The sequence below is a fragment of the Cololabis saira genome, chromosome 11 (genome assembly GCF_033807715.1).
Source record: "Cololabis saira isolate AMF1-May2022 chromosome 11, fColSai1.1, whole genome shotgun sequence".
Taxonomy (NCBI): Eukaryota; Metazoa; Chordata; class Actinopteri; order Beloniformes; family Belonidae; genus Cololabis; species Cololabis saira.
Window position 1 is genome coordinate 47615963 of NC_084597.1, and position 16474 is coordinate 47632436.

Here is a 16474-nt window from a genome sequence, read left to right on the forward strand (position 1 = left end):
AGCAGAAGTTTCTGATGGATGTTTGGACATTGTGTTTGATAATATTCCCTCTCAAGCAACCCAATCTCTGCTTCCAACTCTTTTGTTTTCTGATAGGTTTGTTTTGCCTTATAGCTCGTAAAACTAATTATCTGACCTCTTATATAGGCCTTAAAGGCTTCCCACCTTGAAGAGGGTGGTGTTTCATCTGTATTGGTTTCAAAAAATATATCAATTTGATTATCTATGAAGGATACAAATTCTGGGTCTAGGAGCTATTTTTGTTTAAATCTCCACCTAGGAGGGTCTCTCCTTAGTCTTAAATCTTCATATATTAATGAGTTTGGTGCATGGTCAGATATCAAAATGCTATCATAGTGACAGTCCTTTACTTTATGACTAAAATTTGCAGAGATTAAAAAATAATCAATACGTGAATATGATTTATGAGTATTTGAATAACAGGAGTATTTTAAACCTTTGGGATTCATATCTCTCCAAACATCCCTCAGATTTAGTTCCTTCATAAAGTGTTGAATTGTCTGTCTACTTTTAGGATGAGAATTATCAATACCCGAGCTTCTATCCAGTTCTGGGTTCAATGTGCAGTTAAAATCCCCTGCTATAATATAGCTACCAGGCAGAGATGAAATGGTAAGAAAGAGATTATGAAAAAACTTGGGGTCATCGATATTTGGAGCATAAATATTTATCAGGTTTATTTTTTCCGTAATAAGTGTGCCCTGCAGAATAATATACCTCCCATTCTTGTCTTTGATAACCTTTATCACATGAAATGGTATAGATTTATGAATCAAAATCATAACCCCTCTTGCCTGAGAAGTAAAGGATGCTGAATATACACTGCCCTGCCACCTCCTCCTAATTTTCGCCTCCTGAGAAGACAACAGATGGGTTTCCTGAAACATCATAATATCAGAATGTATGGATTTCACCCTAGCCATTACCTGTTTGACTTTTTTCAGCTTTTGCAATCCTCTGCAGTTCCAAGAAGACATTTTAATTCTTAATTTACCAGACATAAATGTAAAATATTGAACGGACTTCCTGATGCTTTCAGATTATTTTTTTTTAATTCAAGATCTTTTTATTAAAATTTTCACAAAGTAAAAAAGGTGAAATGCTGAATGTCAATTACAAATATTTTGAGTAGGCATGGGCATGTTAATCACAGCATACACCAGTGCACAAAATATAAAAAACAACTAAACAGCATGAAAAGATATAAAATAGTAACAAAAACAAACTACAGACCAAACTAATCCCTCCCATGTCACTGCCAGATTACTAATCACAACATGAAGTCACTCTAACATCAAAAGCCTGCACTAGGAATACAAAAGAAATATGAAGTATAGTTCACAGGGTCTGGAATGCTTCTAGAAAAGGTCCCCACACTTTCTGGAACTTATTTGATTGCTGAAGCAAGTATCTAATTTTCTCCAGTTTTAAGCAGGACATGATGTCTTCCAGCCATTGTGCACGAGTAGGAGGGAAGGGATCCTTCCACCTGAACAGAATTGCCCGCCGAGCCAAAAGGGAGGCAAAAGACAAAGTGTGCCCCTGTGCAGTGGTTAACTTCCTTCCTCCCTCCATGACCCCAAACAGGGCAGTCAGTGGGTTTGGTTCTAATCTAATTTTAAGCACCAGAGAGAGAGTATGAAAGACTTCCATCCAGTATTTGTTTAGACATGGGCAGGACCAGTACATGTGGATGAGAGAGGCTTCTGCTACTTTACATCTTACACAGTATGGACTAATATCTGGGTACATGGAGGATAACTTTGCCTTGGAAATATGAGCCCTGTGTACCACTTTAAACTGAATTAAGCAGTGACGTGCGCACAGGGAGGTTGTATTAACCAGTTTGAGTATGGACTCCCAGGTATCCTCTGATAAGGGAAGCCCTAAGTCCTGCTCCCATGCTGCTTTGAGTTTATCTGTAGGGGCACTCTTAAGATCCAGCAACATGCCATAGAAAGACGAAATGAGCCCCTTTTTGAATGGGTCTGTGGCAAGAACTTTGTCAACTGTGGTCAAGCCCATCGATGCACCAGGGCTGGGTGTCTGGGAAAGAACAAAAGGTCTAGCCTGAAGATACCTAAAGAAATGTGATTTTGGAAGGCTGAATTTACTACTTAACTGCTCAAAAGATGCCACGGTGCCGTCTATGAACATATCTCTAAAACTAATCATACCCCTCCTGTGCCATTCCTGGAAGGTGGGGTCCTCAAGGGATGGTTTGAAAAAGTGATTTGATGCAATGGGGCTAAGAAGAGAGAAGCTTTGAAAACCAAAAAACTTCCTAAATTGGGCCCAAATTCTAAGAGAATGTTTAACCACTGGTTTTTTTTTGATTGATTTAAGTGAAGGAAGTGGAAGTGAGGAGCCGAGTATGGCAGGAATTGACAGGTCATCAGTTGGATGTAACTCCATCGCCACCCAGTCAGGGCGGTCAGCGCCGTCGCAGTAGAAGGACCAGAATGCAAGGCAGCGCAGGTTAGCAGCCCAATAATAATAACGAAAGTTTGGGAGGGCCAGACCACCTGCAGACTTTATTTTTTGAAGGTGAGTCTTGTTCAAACGTGGCCGTTTACCCCGCCATAAGTATGAAGATATAACTGAGTCAAGGGACTGAAAAAAAGAGCCAGGAATAAAGAGTGGTAAGGTCTGGAAAAGGTACAAAAATTTAGGTAAGATGGTCATTTTAACTGAATTGATGCGACCCACAAGAGACATTGACAGGGGTGACCATTGTGTAAGGATTTGTTTGGTCTCATTTAACAATGAGATAAGATTCTCTTGGAGCAGGTCTTTGTGTTTCCTTGTCACAGATATGCCTAAATAGGAGAATTTGTCATTTACGATTTTAAAGGGAAAATTGGAAAGGTCTAAAGCATGCGATTCGAGATTGGTAGGGAAAAGCTCACTTTTGCTGAGATTCAGTTTATAGCCTGAGAGTTTCCCAAACTGACTGAGAAGTGACAGCGCAGGGGGTAATGAGGCCAGAGGGTGAGAGATGAAAAGCAAGAGGTCATCGGCATAAAGCGAGACCTTATGTTCCCTGCCACCTCTCCAGATACCGGACACATCCTCACAAGATCGGAGCGCTGTGGCAAGTTCGATAGCCATGTCAAAAAGCATGGGACTAAGGGGGCACCCCTGACGGGTTCCACGATGCAGATTAAATGGTTTTGACCGTTGAGAGTTAGTACGAATTGAGGCTGTCGGGTACAAATAGAGAAGTTTAATCCACAGAGCAAAGTTCGGACCAAAACCAAACCTGTCCAGCACAGCAAAGGGATAATCCCATTCGACGCGGTCGAATGCTTTCTCCGCATCCAGAGAGACAACGCATTCAGGGATAGCCTCAGAGGCAGAGTAGATAATATTGAACAGTCGCCTTGTGTTGAAGTAAGACTGCCTACCTTTAATGAAGCCAGTTTGGTCTTCAGATATAATTGTGGGGAGGGCATTCTCCAGCCTATGGGCTAGGACTTTAGCTAGGATTTTAGCATCTGTGTTTAAGAGGGAGATGGGCCTGTAGGAGGCGCATTCAGTAGGATCCTTCCCTTTTTTAGCTATGAGGGTGATACAGGCCTCTGAAAAAGAAGGAGGGAGGGAACCGTGGCTGAAGGATTCTGAAAGAACTGTAGATAGCAGTGGGGAAAGCAGAGTAGAAAATTTCTTTAGAAATTCCGCCGGGAAGCCATCAGGGCCAGGACATTTTCCCGACTGCAGTGAAGAAATGGCTCGAGTTATCTCCATCAGGGATATCGGTTCTTCTAATGTCTTCCTTAGATCTGGTGAAAGACTGGGAATACTAAGACTATTTAAAAAGTCTGCAATCTCATCTCGATCAGTCTGAGATTCCGAGGTGTATAGCTGGGTATAAAAGTCCCTAAATGCTTCATTTATGAGTAAGTGATCTGTAGTTACACGGCCATTTGGTAAACGAATCTTAGAAATATTTTGTTAGCCTTAGAGCCTTTAAGTTGGTTGGCTAATAATTTGTCAGATTTGTCTCCATAAACATAAAACCTGGTTTTACTTTTCAGAAGTGACTGTTCAATTGGGTGAGTGGTGAGCAGGTCAAATTTAGTTTTAAGTTCTAGACGCTTTTTGTAAAGATCTGGGGATTTAGTCCGAGAATATTCTTCATCGACCTCTTTGATTTGGCGGGCAAGGTCTGATCGCTCCCTATAAGATTTTTGCCTCACCCTAGCAGTGTAGGATATAATCTGTCCCCGGAGATAAGCCTTGAGGGAATCCCAGACAGTTAGACTAGACATTCCTGGAGTCATATTCGTGGATAGGAAAAAGGCTATTTCCGTTTCCATTAATTTAACAAAATTTCTGTCCGACAGCAAAGTTGAATTGAATCGCCACTGTCTGTCTCTTTGAGGTAAGTCAGGAAGGGACATGGTTAGGACCACAGGAGCGTGGTCGGAAATGACAATGCTCTGATAAGCACAGGAATGAACCAGGGGAATCAGTTGATTATCAATAAGAAAATAATCAATCTTCGAGTATGTGTGGTGCACTTGTGAGAAAAAGGAGTATTCTCTGTCACATGGATGTAGAGAACGCCACACATCACAAACACCGTAGTCAGAAAGGAATGCCTGAATAAGACGGGCTGACTTACTTGCTGTGCCGGGGTTGGTAGAGGATCGGTCTAGGACTGGGTCAAGCCAGCAATTAAAATCACCACCAAGTATGAGAGAATATGTATTAAGGTCAGGGAGCAGTGAAAACAGTCGTTCAAAAAAGACTGCATCATCTGAATTAGGGGCATAAACGTTCACAAGTACGACCAATGTATTGAATAATTTCCCAGAAACGATCACGTAGCGACCAAACTTGTCAGAAATCACGTTGTGCTGCTCAAATGAAACATCCTGACTGATCAGAACTGAAACTCCTCGGGCCTTAGCTTGAAAGGAGGAGTGAAATCCCTGCCCTGACCACCTCGGGAACAGGCGGCTATTATCAGAACTGCGAATATGAGTTTCTTGTAGAAAGGCTATTTCTGTTTTAAGATGTTTTAGATGTGAGAAGACCCTTTTCCTTTTAACAGGGTGATTCAGACCCTTAACATTCCAACTCACCAGCTTCAAGAATCTATTCATAATATTTAAGAAGAAAAATTAGGAGGTGAGCACAATGACCTAGGCAAAAAAAAAGAAAACGGAAAGTAGGAATGTGACCCACATTAAGTAAGGAGTTGAAAAGAATTAATGCAAAGTTTCTGGCAGTGACATATCCCCCCGACCCACCCACCCCAAATAAGACAGCTGCTATAGAAAAAGAAAAAAAAAAGCAGCAAGCTCTTCAAAACAAACAAAGTGCAATAACGCATCTTCCTGTCCTACACACTAATAGCTTTTGCTCCCGCATCATGAATATATGAAATTAGCACCTCAAAACGTGTAGATATAAATAAAAAAAAAAGAAATACCCTCTCAAATCTTGACTTGGAAGTCCCGATAAGAGCCCAGAAATATCTGTACAAAAATGTAAAATATAAAACTTCCGACTTAAACAGCGTAAAAGTAAGGTTAACAGCTTACAATTATTACAAAACTTATAGGTAAATTGGAAAAGCTTTTATTTTTTCGCTTTTTTCTCTCCCTCTCCATCATTTATTTTTCCCTTTTTTCCCCCTTCCCTCAAATAGCCAAAAAGAACTGCAAATCAATAACATTTGCAAAGGGGCAGTCAAACTAACAACAGAGTAAAATAAGGTTTTAAATGAAAACTAAAAGATTTCAGGCAAGAAAAAAAGACTGAAAAACAAAAATGTTTGTTGCGGGGTAGGCTACTCACCCTCCCCTCAGGAATATTATGACTCACGTAAAAAAAAAAGAGAGAGAAAAAAAAGTCAGAGTCAGTGAGCGCCAGTGAACCACACCGGGCTGCAGGGCGGAGCCGTGAAAGCCTCCAACAGTCCCGTTACGGCGGGTTTGAGGATTTGCTGCGACTCGTGATGAATTTGCGCGCCTCATCCACGGAGCCGATCCACTTCCTGGCCCCCCCGGACAGCGTGAGCCGGAGCCGGGCGGGGAAGAGCAGAGCCGGCTTCAGACCCAGGTGATATAGCTCCGACATAACTCCGCTGTATTCCGCTCGTTGGCTGGCAACTTCGGGGCTGTAATCCTCCACTATCCGGATGGGGTGGCCGCAACATTCCAGCTTTCCTCTCCGTCGCGCTTCCCTCACGAGGAGATCCTTCGTCTGGTACCGGTGAAGGCGGACGATGACCGGATGCGGTCTCTGACCCGGGGCCGGCTTGGCGGCGAGAGAGCGGTGCGCTCTGTCTATTTCTGGCGGTGACGGCAGCGTATCATTCCCGAACACCTCACACAGCAGCTTGGAGAAGAAAGCCGTAGGAGACCCGCTCTCAGTAGACTCCGGTAAACCCAGGATACGGATGTTCTGCCTTCTGCTTCGGCTTTCCAAATCTAAGACCTTAGCTTTTAGCCGAGCATTATCATCCCGTAAAGTCGAGCAGATGCCTTCAAGGTCCGTAACTCGCTGGCTGAGGTCTTCTGTGGCGAGTTCAAGGGACGAAACACGTTGGCCATGGTCCTCGACCGCGAGCCGCGTTTGGTCGAGTTTGGAGTCGAGCTGACTGAAAGTATTTTGAACTCGGCGGCCAGGTCAGCACGGTGTTCCTCCAGCAACGTGGTAATGGCCGCCAGGGTTAAGACAGCGCCAGCATCGTCCCTTTTGCCCGACTTGCCGCTCTTCGAAGCCATCTCGGAGGTAAGTGGGCTCGTTCGAGACAAAAAAAAAAACAAAAAAAAACAGGGAATCCTTTTTAAAGGAAAAAGTTTGAAAGTTTGAGGGCTTGGTGGTTTAAAAAGTTTGGCACTCACGGGAGCACTCGCGAAACGCGTCTACTCCATCTGCTCACCAACCGGAAGCCCCCGCTTTCAGATTATTTAAAGGCAGAGAAACAAAAGACATCTGGATGTTAAAAACCACATCCATAACAGTGAACATTGAAGAAAAAAAAAAAAAAAAAGAAAACCCCTCAGCTTAAAACTTTGTTACCCACGCCCCTCCCCCTTTTATATACTGGTACCTATCTAACAGCTGAAGGCTGTTCCACACAGAAGTGAAGATCAACCGACTGTACCTGAACACTTTTTTCTCCCTCTTACCCCACCCCGCTACATAAGAAACTCGCTATTAAATACATTCAGAAGCTTAAACTGTGATCCTCTGGACCAACGTATTTCAAATATAAGAAGCCATTAACCTTTTTTTATTTTTACTCATCATAACTGTGATTATCCATCCAGCATCCACTGAAATGTGGTGATGTGTACTTCGTCTCACCCAGATCCAGTTTCTGCTTTCAGAGTCCTTACAAAGTTCTCTGCTTCAGCTGGCTGATTAAATATGGGCGACTGTCCGTTGTGTGTCACCAGCAGCCGTGCGGGAGGAATCATGCCGTATCGGATCCCCATGGCACGAAGCTGCTGCCTCACGCCGTCAAACTCTTTCTGTTTTTTGTGCACACCAGTTGCAAGGTCCTCGTAAAATCTCACCGGTTGGTTCTTGAACAGGATCTGTCCCTTTGCCCTGGCGGCTCTTATCACGGTCGTTTTATCCTTGTAGTTTAAAAACTTCATGATAAGAGTCCTTGGTGCAGCGGTGTTTGATGTATTCCTTTGCCCGACCCGATGCGCTCTCTCCAGCGTCAGCGCGGTGCGTAACGGCGCCAGGTCCAGAGCCTCCGGCAGCCACTTCTCCAGGAAAGCGCACGCGTCTTCTCCCTCTGCGCCCTCGGGTAGACTGACCAGTCTCGGGTTGGATCGTCGCGATCTGGCCTCCAGATCCAGCACTTTTTCCTCGAGATCTTTGTTTTTATTTTCAAGAGCCTGAACTCTCGTTTCCAGGCTGGTGATGCCATCCTCTGCTGCAGATATCCGGACCTCCGCCTCACCGACCCGCTCGGCACACTCATTAACTTCTTTCTTCACACTCTCTATTGCAGACAAAATACCGTCTAGTTTGGAGGAAAAATCTGATTTCAAATTTGCTATCGCAGCCAGTATTGCTTCTGAGCGTACTTCGGTCGCCTTTTCCATCTCAGTCGGCTCGCTGTTTTCCTCCTCCATGGTCTTGCACGGGCTTATATTAGCCTCGCTGCGGTCACTACTAGTTTCAGAGCTACCTCTAGAAGTGAAGTTGGGTAACTTCGACTGAACCGGCTTACTAGAACTTTTACTGGGTTTCCTTTGCGAGAGAGGCATCACAGCTCTTTTTAGACGTCGTTCAACGTCTCATATAACGAGTATAGTACAGAATTATACAGAAAGGTAGCGGAGCCGAAGCGAGCACGTCCTTTCAGCAAGCCGCCATTACCGGAACCCCCGCTTTATAACTGTTTAAGTTTTAAAGAGAAAGCCAGGCCAACCATTTTCCACAAACTGAACTAAAAGTAAATGTCAGGTTTGCATTATGCATCTTCAATTTCATACAAGTACAAATATTTAGTAACAAACTGAATAGTTTATCTCATGTATGATTTGACTTTTTTCTTTTGCAGAAATTTAACAACTAAAATTAAATAAATAAATAAATAAAAGTAAATAAATAAACTATGAAAAGTCCCAAACTCCAAAGTCAACATGACTGTTATTTATCTTCTACCAGAGCTAAGCTTACTGTGTACATTGTATTAATTGCACAGTGTATTTTAATTAAATTGTTATGCAGGAAAGGGATATTTGTTTTATTTTATTCAAATATATTTATTCTATATATGCAGGCAGTTTATTTTTATTTCATTTGTTTTATACATTTTGATATTGTGCAGACCTCTGTTAATAAAGGAACCTGTGTGACATTTGGCACGAGGCTTTGTATTAAAACTGACTGTTCTTTCTGCTTCAGAAAAAAATGAAGCTAACAGAGATGCTATGCTATAATGCTTTGGGGGAAACCCCAATTATGGCACAGAAAAAATATCGATATATATCGAGTATCGCCATTCAGCTATAAAATATCGAGATATGACTTTTGGTCCATATCGCCCAGCCCTACTTCGTAGTCAGATTTTGGTCCGCGGGTCGAGGTCGTCACGTGATCCTGCTGCACCAATAGGATTTTACTAGTAAACACAATATATTCATATTAATAACCCAATATCAGCTACAGTTTGTCACCTCCACGACACGTATCATGACGTTTTTGTATCACAAAGTTTCGTGGCACGATATATTGTTACACCCCTAAAACTCAGGTTAGGGTTAGGGTTAGTCACCCACCAGAGATGGAATCAACACGTCCTGTATGCATTTAAGTTCACCACCACGGTGACTGGATCTGCGTAGAAGCGGAGAAAACCCATAAACGCATTTTTCATGAAAAGCAGCGCACACTCACCTGTTGAGGACGACCTGATGCGCCACGACGGAGCTTCCCACTCCCACAGGAGATCACGTCTCTCCCTCACGTGTGACGGAGAGGATTGGTCCCGGACTCTACTCCAGTTTTATCATCAGTGAAATGTCAGACTGGTCCTGGATGATTTCTGACCCGCAGAAGATGATCAGTTTTCTTAAAAATAATTATCCTGTTTAACCAGCTGAAAATAATCTTATGGCGCTTTTCCACTAGTACCTACTCAGCGCGACATTACTCGCCACGCCCCGGTTTTGTGCTTTTCCACTAGGTGTAGGCGGGTGGAGGCGTGCAGAGTAGATACTTTTTCTGTATCTATTCTGCCGAGGTTCTAAGCGGCTGAGTCGGCTGTATCTGACATCATCACACTACAGGCCACTGATTGGTCGGGGCCGTCAGACGTTTGAATCAGCTAGTGGGAATCAGAGAAAGAGCTTCTTCATTTTATTCAACAGGCAATGGCAGCAAAAGTCTGTTTGGTGATCCAACTCTGAGGTGCAGATGTTCATAAACCTGGTGCTGAGGAGAGAATTAAAAAGGGATTTAGACGGGCGATAAGGAACGACTAGATCCACCAGGAGCTCGGTCACTCGTGGCTCTCAGCTGATTTCTCACCAGCGCCGAGACAAACTAAATTTTTAAAAAGCATCGCCGCTTGAAGCTTCTCTCACTCTCATTTTTTAACTTGATATGAAACACAAGCCACAGACCCAGCAGCACATCTATCATCTCCTCCAGGTTCTACATCTTTAGTGTTGTTGTTTCCCTGTTTAGATACACAATCAAATACGTCACAGCAACTTCACTCCAACCTCCTACTTCTGATCTGGGTGTTGAAAAGAAACGAGGGCCAGGCAAGTGGAGGCGTGACGAGTCGAGTTGCGCTGAGTAGGTACTAGTTTAAAAGCGCCATTAGTTGATAATCTTATTGAAGTAGAATCCAGATAAATCTTGATGATGGACAAGTGAACGATGGAGTTGCAGTTCAGGACCTCAGTTATGGGGTTGCAGAAGTACAGAGTGGTGTGAGTGTTTATGTCCTGAGTTTTGACTGACAGACTGGTGTCTCTTTCCTTCCAACAGGGCCGGAGGTGCAGAGGCAGTTCCCTGAGGATTACGCTGAGCAGGTCTTGACTTTTGCTCCTTCGTCACTCCCTCACGTGTTGTTCTTTCACTCTGCGTCATCACTTTTGACCTCTCCGACTTGTTTACGGTGATGCAGCAGTAAAGTTGGTTCTTTTTTATCTGCCTGACAGGAAACTCTTCAGACGGTGCCAAAGTTCTGCTTCCCCTTCAGCATGGACAGGTAGGCAGATTTACACGCGTCCACATACACCTCCTCCGTGTTCCAGCCAACTCCCCAGCCCTGGTCTCTCCCTACTTTCAACGTGACTGAAGCTGATTAAAATTAGTGATGTACAGAATGTTCGGTAACCGAAATTGTTCGGCCGAAAATAGCAAAAAAACCCTTTCGGTGTTCGGTGGAATAAGTGGGGAAAAAACCGAACAATTAATAATGGCATGTTTAGATGACGCAATCAAACAGCGAACAGCGTGGAGTGAGGGGGCGTGCAGCGTTAATGCAGCAAACATGTCAGCATGTCAGATCATGACTGGGATGTGGGAAAAAGCAGAGGACACGAGAAATGATCCAGGCTGAGTTGGATTTGGGAAACCGCTTGGTGATGGAGACGGTGACGGGACGCACAGCAGAGAAAAGGAACCGTACTACCGATGCAAACCCTCACTGTCTGATATGACGAGATCCTCCAAGAAAATAACCCAGATTTTTACAATTATTATACAGGGCTTCAAATTGCGGAGATCAGCCCGGCCCCACTGCGACCCGACTAGTCCTCCTCTGAAAACCTTTGGATGACGTCACAGAGAGTTTGTCCAGGTCGTCTTATACAATGACTACGTTTCCATGCAGTCAAAATTGGGGTTAAGGTCAATATTCTGGTTACTGAAACACTGGGAATAATGTGTTTCCATGCGTGAGTAAACAGGGTTATCCCTGTTTACATGGTGATTAATCATTTGGGATATCTGGATCAAACCAGCGATGCACGGAGAACATCATGACGCAATTCCCGTCATTTCCGCTTCTTCTTCCTGTATCCAAATCCAAAACAACAACAATAACAGCAGCACGGTGGATAATCAACAGCCCAGTAGAAGTGGTTTTATTTCTTGTCCCTGTAGTTCCTTTTTCAGCGTCTTCCAGCGGAGCTTGATCTGGTCTGGCGTTCCTACAAATGCTGCTTTGCGCAACTTCTCGCTCACCTTCTTGTAAATCTTCTATCCCGGTACTTTCTACCGTCTACAAATGCAGAAATGTTCATATCCTTCATTACATTTATGAAGTGATTAGTCTCCTGGTCTTGTGTTTCTCCGTGTTTTATAAGAACTTCCTGGACTCAAAAGACCAAGATTCCTTGTGAACAGAGCATGAGCAGAAAACAAATTCCTGTTCCGTTTGATGGGGATATTCCGTTTGGTGTTTACATGACCCAATATTCGGGTTTTAAAAGGGGTAACCCAGGGATCATATTGGGGTTTTTAAAAACCGGAATATGAGCAAATTCCGGTTATTCAAAGGGGTTATTGGTGTTTACATGGCCGTGCAAAACCGGGTTATTGCTAATATTCCAGTTAGAAAAGGTTATTGATGCATGTGGATGTGCACTTAGTGGCACAATTGTCAAAGTTTATTCATCCTCTTTATGTGTTGCTGTTCCCTGTGGATGGATCTGTTGGGCTGATTTCCCCACTTTCAAAATAATGTAGATGCATGATAATAACATGGATTGTAGATAAATGGGTAGCGAGTGTTGGCCAGAACTGAATATGAAAACCGTGATTAATCCTTCGGAAAGCCTAAGAATGAATGACAGCCCAATGTCATGACAACCACAGCGCAGGAAATGCACAAGTAGTGAAACTGAAGCCCAGAGATGGCATTTAATGACATGTTTTTCAAAAAACACGAAAAATCCAGGACAAATGAAAATGAAACGAACTTCAGCTAAAGTTATATAAGGCTGGAAACAGTCGGTGAAACAGAGGCGGTCAAGTTGGGATGAAAATGAGAATAATGATGCCCCATCGTGAACAACAAACATTATAAAGCTATCTCCAAATGCAGCGGGGTCAATGCCGAGAAGGTCTTGCTGAGAGAAGAGTTGTAGGAGAACCTGAGACTCTGTTCATCCACCTAGATATCAGCTGGTCATAGACAACCTGTGACCCAAGGAAGTGTGAGGAGTTGAAGAGCCCATGAAACTGCACAAGGATGCTTTGAAAGTGCAGACAGCGATCCGCCCTGTAAACCATTTAGATGAGACGGCGTGACCGTCTGTGTGGAGAACGCCGTCCCAACAGCAGTGAGACGGAGCCTCATTAACCAGGACGACCAGTGACCTGACAGAGCTGCGGAGGAGGGAGGAAATAGCCCTGAGGGAGACTCGGGAGTTACCGAGGAGTGTGCAGAGAGATGAACGTCTCGGTAAATGTGAGGAAGGAGGCATCCAGGAAGAAGCTGGAGAGCCCGATCCTGCAGAACCGAACACAGGATGTGTAATTATAGTCCATGTTCCAGACCAGATGTCAGTACCACTCAAGGTGACAAAACGTACTTATGATTTTTGAAAATATCCACATCTATAGATGATATTTTGGTATGATAACCTTCCTGAGTGGCAGCTGGATCAGAGTTATCAGCTCATGAAGTTACCACCCCCTTCAGAAAATTACATTTTAGATGCTGCTGCATATCCTGGTTTAGATCAATATTGTCTTTGGTATCATTTTAAAGGGGATCTTTTAAGCATTCATTCAAGCTAAGATGTGAATCTTTCTGACCAACATAGAGGTCACTGCAGCTCTTTAAACTATAAACAACACACATTTTTACACAATTTTCATCTAAAGGATATACTATCTTTTAACCCTGTGTCAACTAGGAACAACAGAGACACAAAATACAAAAACTGGAATACTCACAGGACCATAAGGATTCAGGAAATGTATCACATCTTAGTTTGAATGAATGCTTAAAAGGTCCCCTTTAAAATGATACCAAAGGAAATATAGTGAAACATATGTACAGGATACAGATTTCCTGTACATGAGTCTAAACCAGGATATGCAGCAGCATCTAAAATGTCATTTTCTGAAAGGGGTTTTAACTTCATGAGCTGATAACTCTGATCCAGCTGCCACTCAGGAAGGTTTTCATACCAGAATATCGGATCTTTTCAAAAGTCCTAAGTAAGTTTTGTCACCTCGAGTGGTGCTGACAGGTGAAATGTTGGGCTCTGGACCCTGGACTATTAGGAATGAATGAGATCTCGTACGGTGGATCAGACTGAAGAAAGTCTGGATAGAGCCAGCAGGAAGCACAGCATCCTCTTCCTCTGCCCCTCCACACAGACTTCACATCCTCCCTGGACCCTGGACACCAGAAGAAATGGGTCACTGACTCCCTGACGGGTAGATCACGGTTCGTGAAAGTGAAGGGTCGTGCATCTGAGCATCACACCGCTGTTAACCTTCAGTATAGGGCTGGGCGATATGGCCTTTTATTAATACCACGATATTTTTAGGCCATGTCCCGATACACAATATATATCTCAATATTTTGCCTTGAATTAACACTTTGATGCTACAATCACACCAGTATGATGATTCTATATGTCTACATTAAAACATCCTTGTTCATACTGCATTAATATATGCTCATTTTAAACTTTCATGCAAAAAGGGGGAATAAGTCAAATTTACCAAAACTGTATTTACTAAACAGTTACTAAGCAGGGAGTGGCACAAACATAAAAATTGTAATTTCAAAACAGAAAGTGCACGTTGTATCTGTCTGACTCCCGTCTGAAGAACATCTGCTAAGAACATGTTTTGTCAACAACGCAGACGAATCGTTGCAGCCCTAGTCTGCAGTCGTCTGTTGGGGTGGCACCACAGTGTGATAGCAAGAAGATAAAGGAGTGATGGGGACTTTCTTCAACTCTTCTTCGCACATACATTGCAAAAAAACAATGGCTGCACTTCCTGAACACAACATGGTGATTAAACAGGAGATCAGTCCTGCCCACTGTTGTCTAGAAAACCAGAGAGAGATTAATACAGTTTCCCTTCAGGGACTGATAAAGCGTGGAGTTGAGCTGAAAACCAAAAGAGCTGCATCCTGGAGTCTCATTTAGCCCAGAGTGTGTGAAACTCCTGGCTGGCAAACCTCCGACAAGAAAACAATCACAGTTCATCACGTTCGTTTTTTCAGTTTCTTTAAACTCATGTCTTGCGTGAGACCCGTTTTCACCTGTTTTCACCCGTTTTCTCCCGTTTTCCCCTTCTCCTCTGTCCTGCTGGGCCCCACCCCCCCCAGTCTGACGATCAACCAGGTCGGCCAGAACTTCACCTTTGTGTTGACCGATATTGAGAGCATGCAGAGGTTTGGCTTCTGTCGGCTGTCTTCAGGGGCACACACCTGCTACTGCATCCTCAGGTGAGTGTGTGTGTGTGAGTGTGTGTGTGTGTGTGTGTGTGTGTGTGTGTGTGTGTGTGTGTGTGTGTGTGTGTGTGTGTGTGTGTGTGTGTGTGTGTGTGTGTGTGTGTGTGTGTGTGTGTGTGTGTGTGTGTGTGTGTGTGTGTGTGTGTGTGTGTGTGTGAGAGATAGGGGTGTAATGATACACTAGTCTCACGATACGGTACGATACACGATATTGAGGTCACGATAACGATACGATATTATAGCAGTATTTTTTTAACAACCTTGAATGAGGAACATATGACTGGAAAAAATTGTCTTTTATTTGAAAGATACAAAATACAAAACAATGTTGTGCGTTTGCTCTATTGCTACAGTTTGTAATGCTTTATAACTGTTTAAGTTTTAAAGAGAAAGCCAGGCCAACCATTTTCCACAAACTGAACTAAAAGTAAATGTCAGGTTTGCATTATGCATCTTCAGTTTCATACAAGTACAAATATTTAGCCACAAACTGAATAGTTTCTGTCATGTTTGACTTGACTTTTTTCTTTTCCAGAAATGTAACAACTAAAATTAAATGAATAAATAAAAGTAAATAAATAAACTATGAAAAGTCCCAAACTCCAAAGTCAACATGACTGTTATTTATCTTCTACCAGAGCTCAGAGCTTCACCTGCTCCAGCCTGAGGCCGTAAGGTGAACCCGGTATCGTTTCATCCTCACACCTTTGGGGACGACACAATCTTTACATCATAAAAAACATTGATTCATGCTCACCTTAGAAATAAAAGTAAATGTCAGGTTTGCATTATGTATCTTCAGTTTCATACGAGGGCTGCAATTCACGACTATTTTAATAGTCGACTAGTCACCGACTATTGAAACGATTAGTCGACTAATCGGATAATTAGTAATTTCTTTTTTTTTTCTTCACGTTTTTGTATCGTGAAATTTCATGGCACGATGTATTGTTACACCCCTAGTGTGTTACATATGAAAGTTGACACATGTCTGGATTTTTATGTAATCGATGTTTAACACTAGTGGAAATATTTGAAAGTAATAATTATATAATTATAAAAAATATCTAATTATAAATAGTTTCTGACTTCCCATGATGCATCAAGAGAGCCTAGAGTTATCTATCATGAAACAGCTGGATCCCTCAGATTCCTGGTTGTTTGCCGGGTTCGGAGCGGCTGGCCCGTTTGTGAGAGCAGCAAACGGAGCCGTCACAGACGTCCGTTTATAAAGAGGTCACAGCTCTTTGTTGTTTCCTCCCAGCTACCTGCCCTGGTTTGAGGTTTTCTACAAGCTGCTCAACATCCTGGCAGACTACACCGTCAAAGCCCAGGTGAGTGACGACTCATGGCATGGTTCAGATTTGATCGATTTCGGACTGGGGATTTCTTGACCTGTCAGATCCGCTGTCTGGAGCTAAAGCTTCAACGTTGTCTTGTCTGTCGGTGAACTCGGTCCCCAGCTGCAGGTAACATGACGTGGCAGCAGTTGCCACAAACTCCAATACGCTTCAGAAAAGCCTAAAA

At 43.2% G+C, this 16474-nt stretch overlaps 1 protein-coding gene across 4 annotated transcripts in view; it reads left to right on the forward strand.

Annotated features, from left to right (window-relative positions):
* Window positions 1-16474, forward strand: part of dennd1a (DENN/MADD domain containing 1A) — a 94572-nt gene that overhangs the window by 12128 nt on the left and 65970 nt on the right. For all 4 annotated transcript variants that reach the window (XM_061734629.1, XM_061734631.1, XM_061734630.1 and 1 more), the window contains exons 3-6: window positions 10504-10547; window positions 10677-10726; window positions 14822-14941; window positions 16212-16281. In XM_061734629.1, the coding sequence (XP_061590613.1) occupies window positions 10504-10547; window positions 10677-10726; window positions 14822-14941; window positions 16212-16281 (284 nt within the window). The remainder of the gene's footprint in view (window positions 1-10503; window positions 10548-10676; window positions 10727-14821; window positions 14942-16211; window positions 16282-16474) is intronic.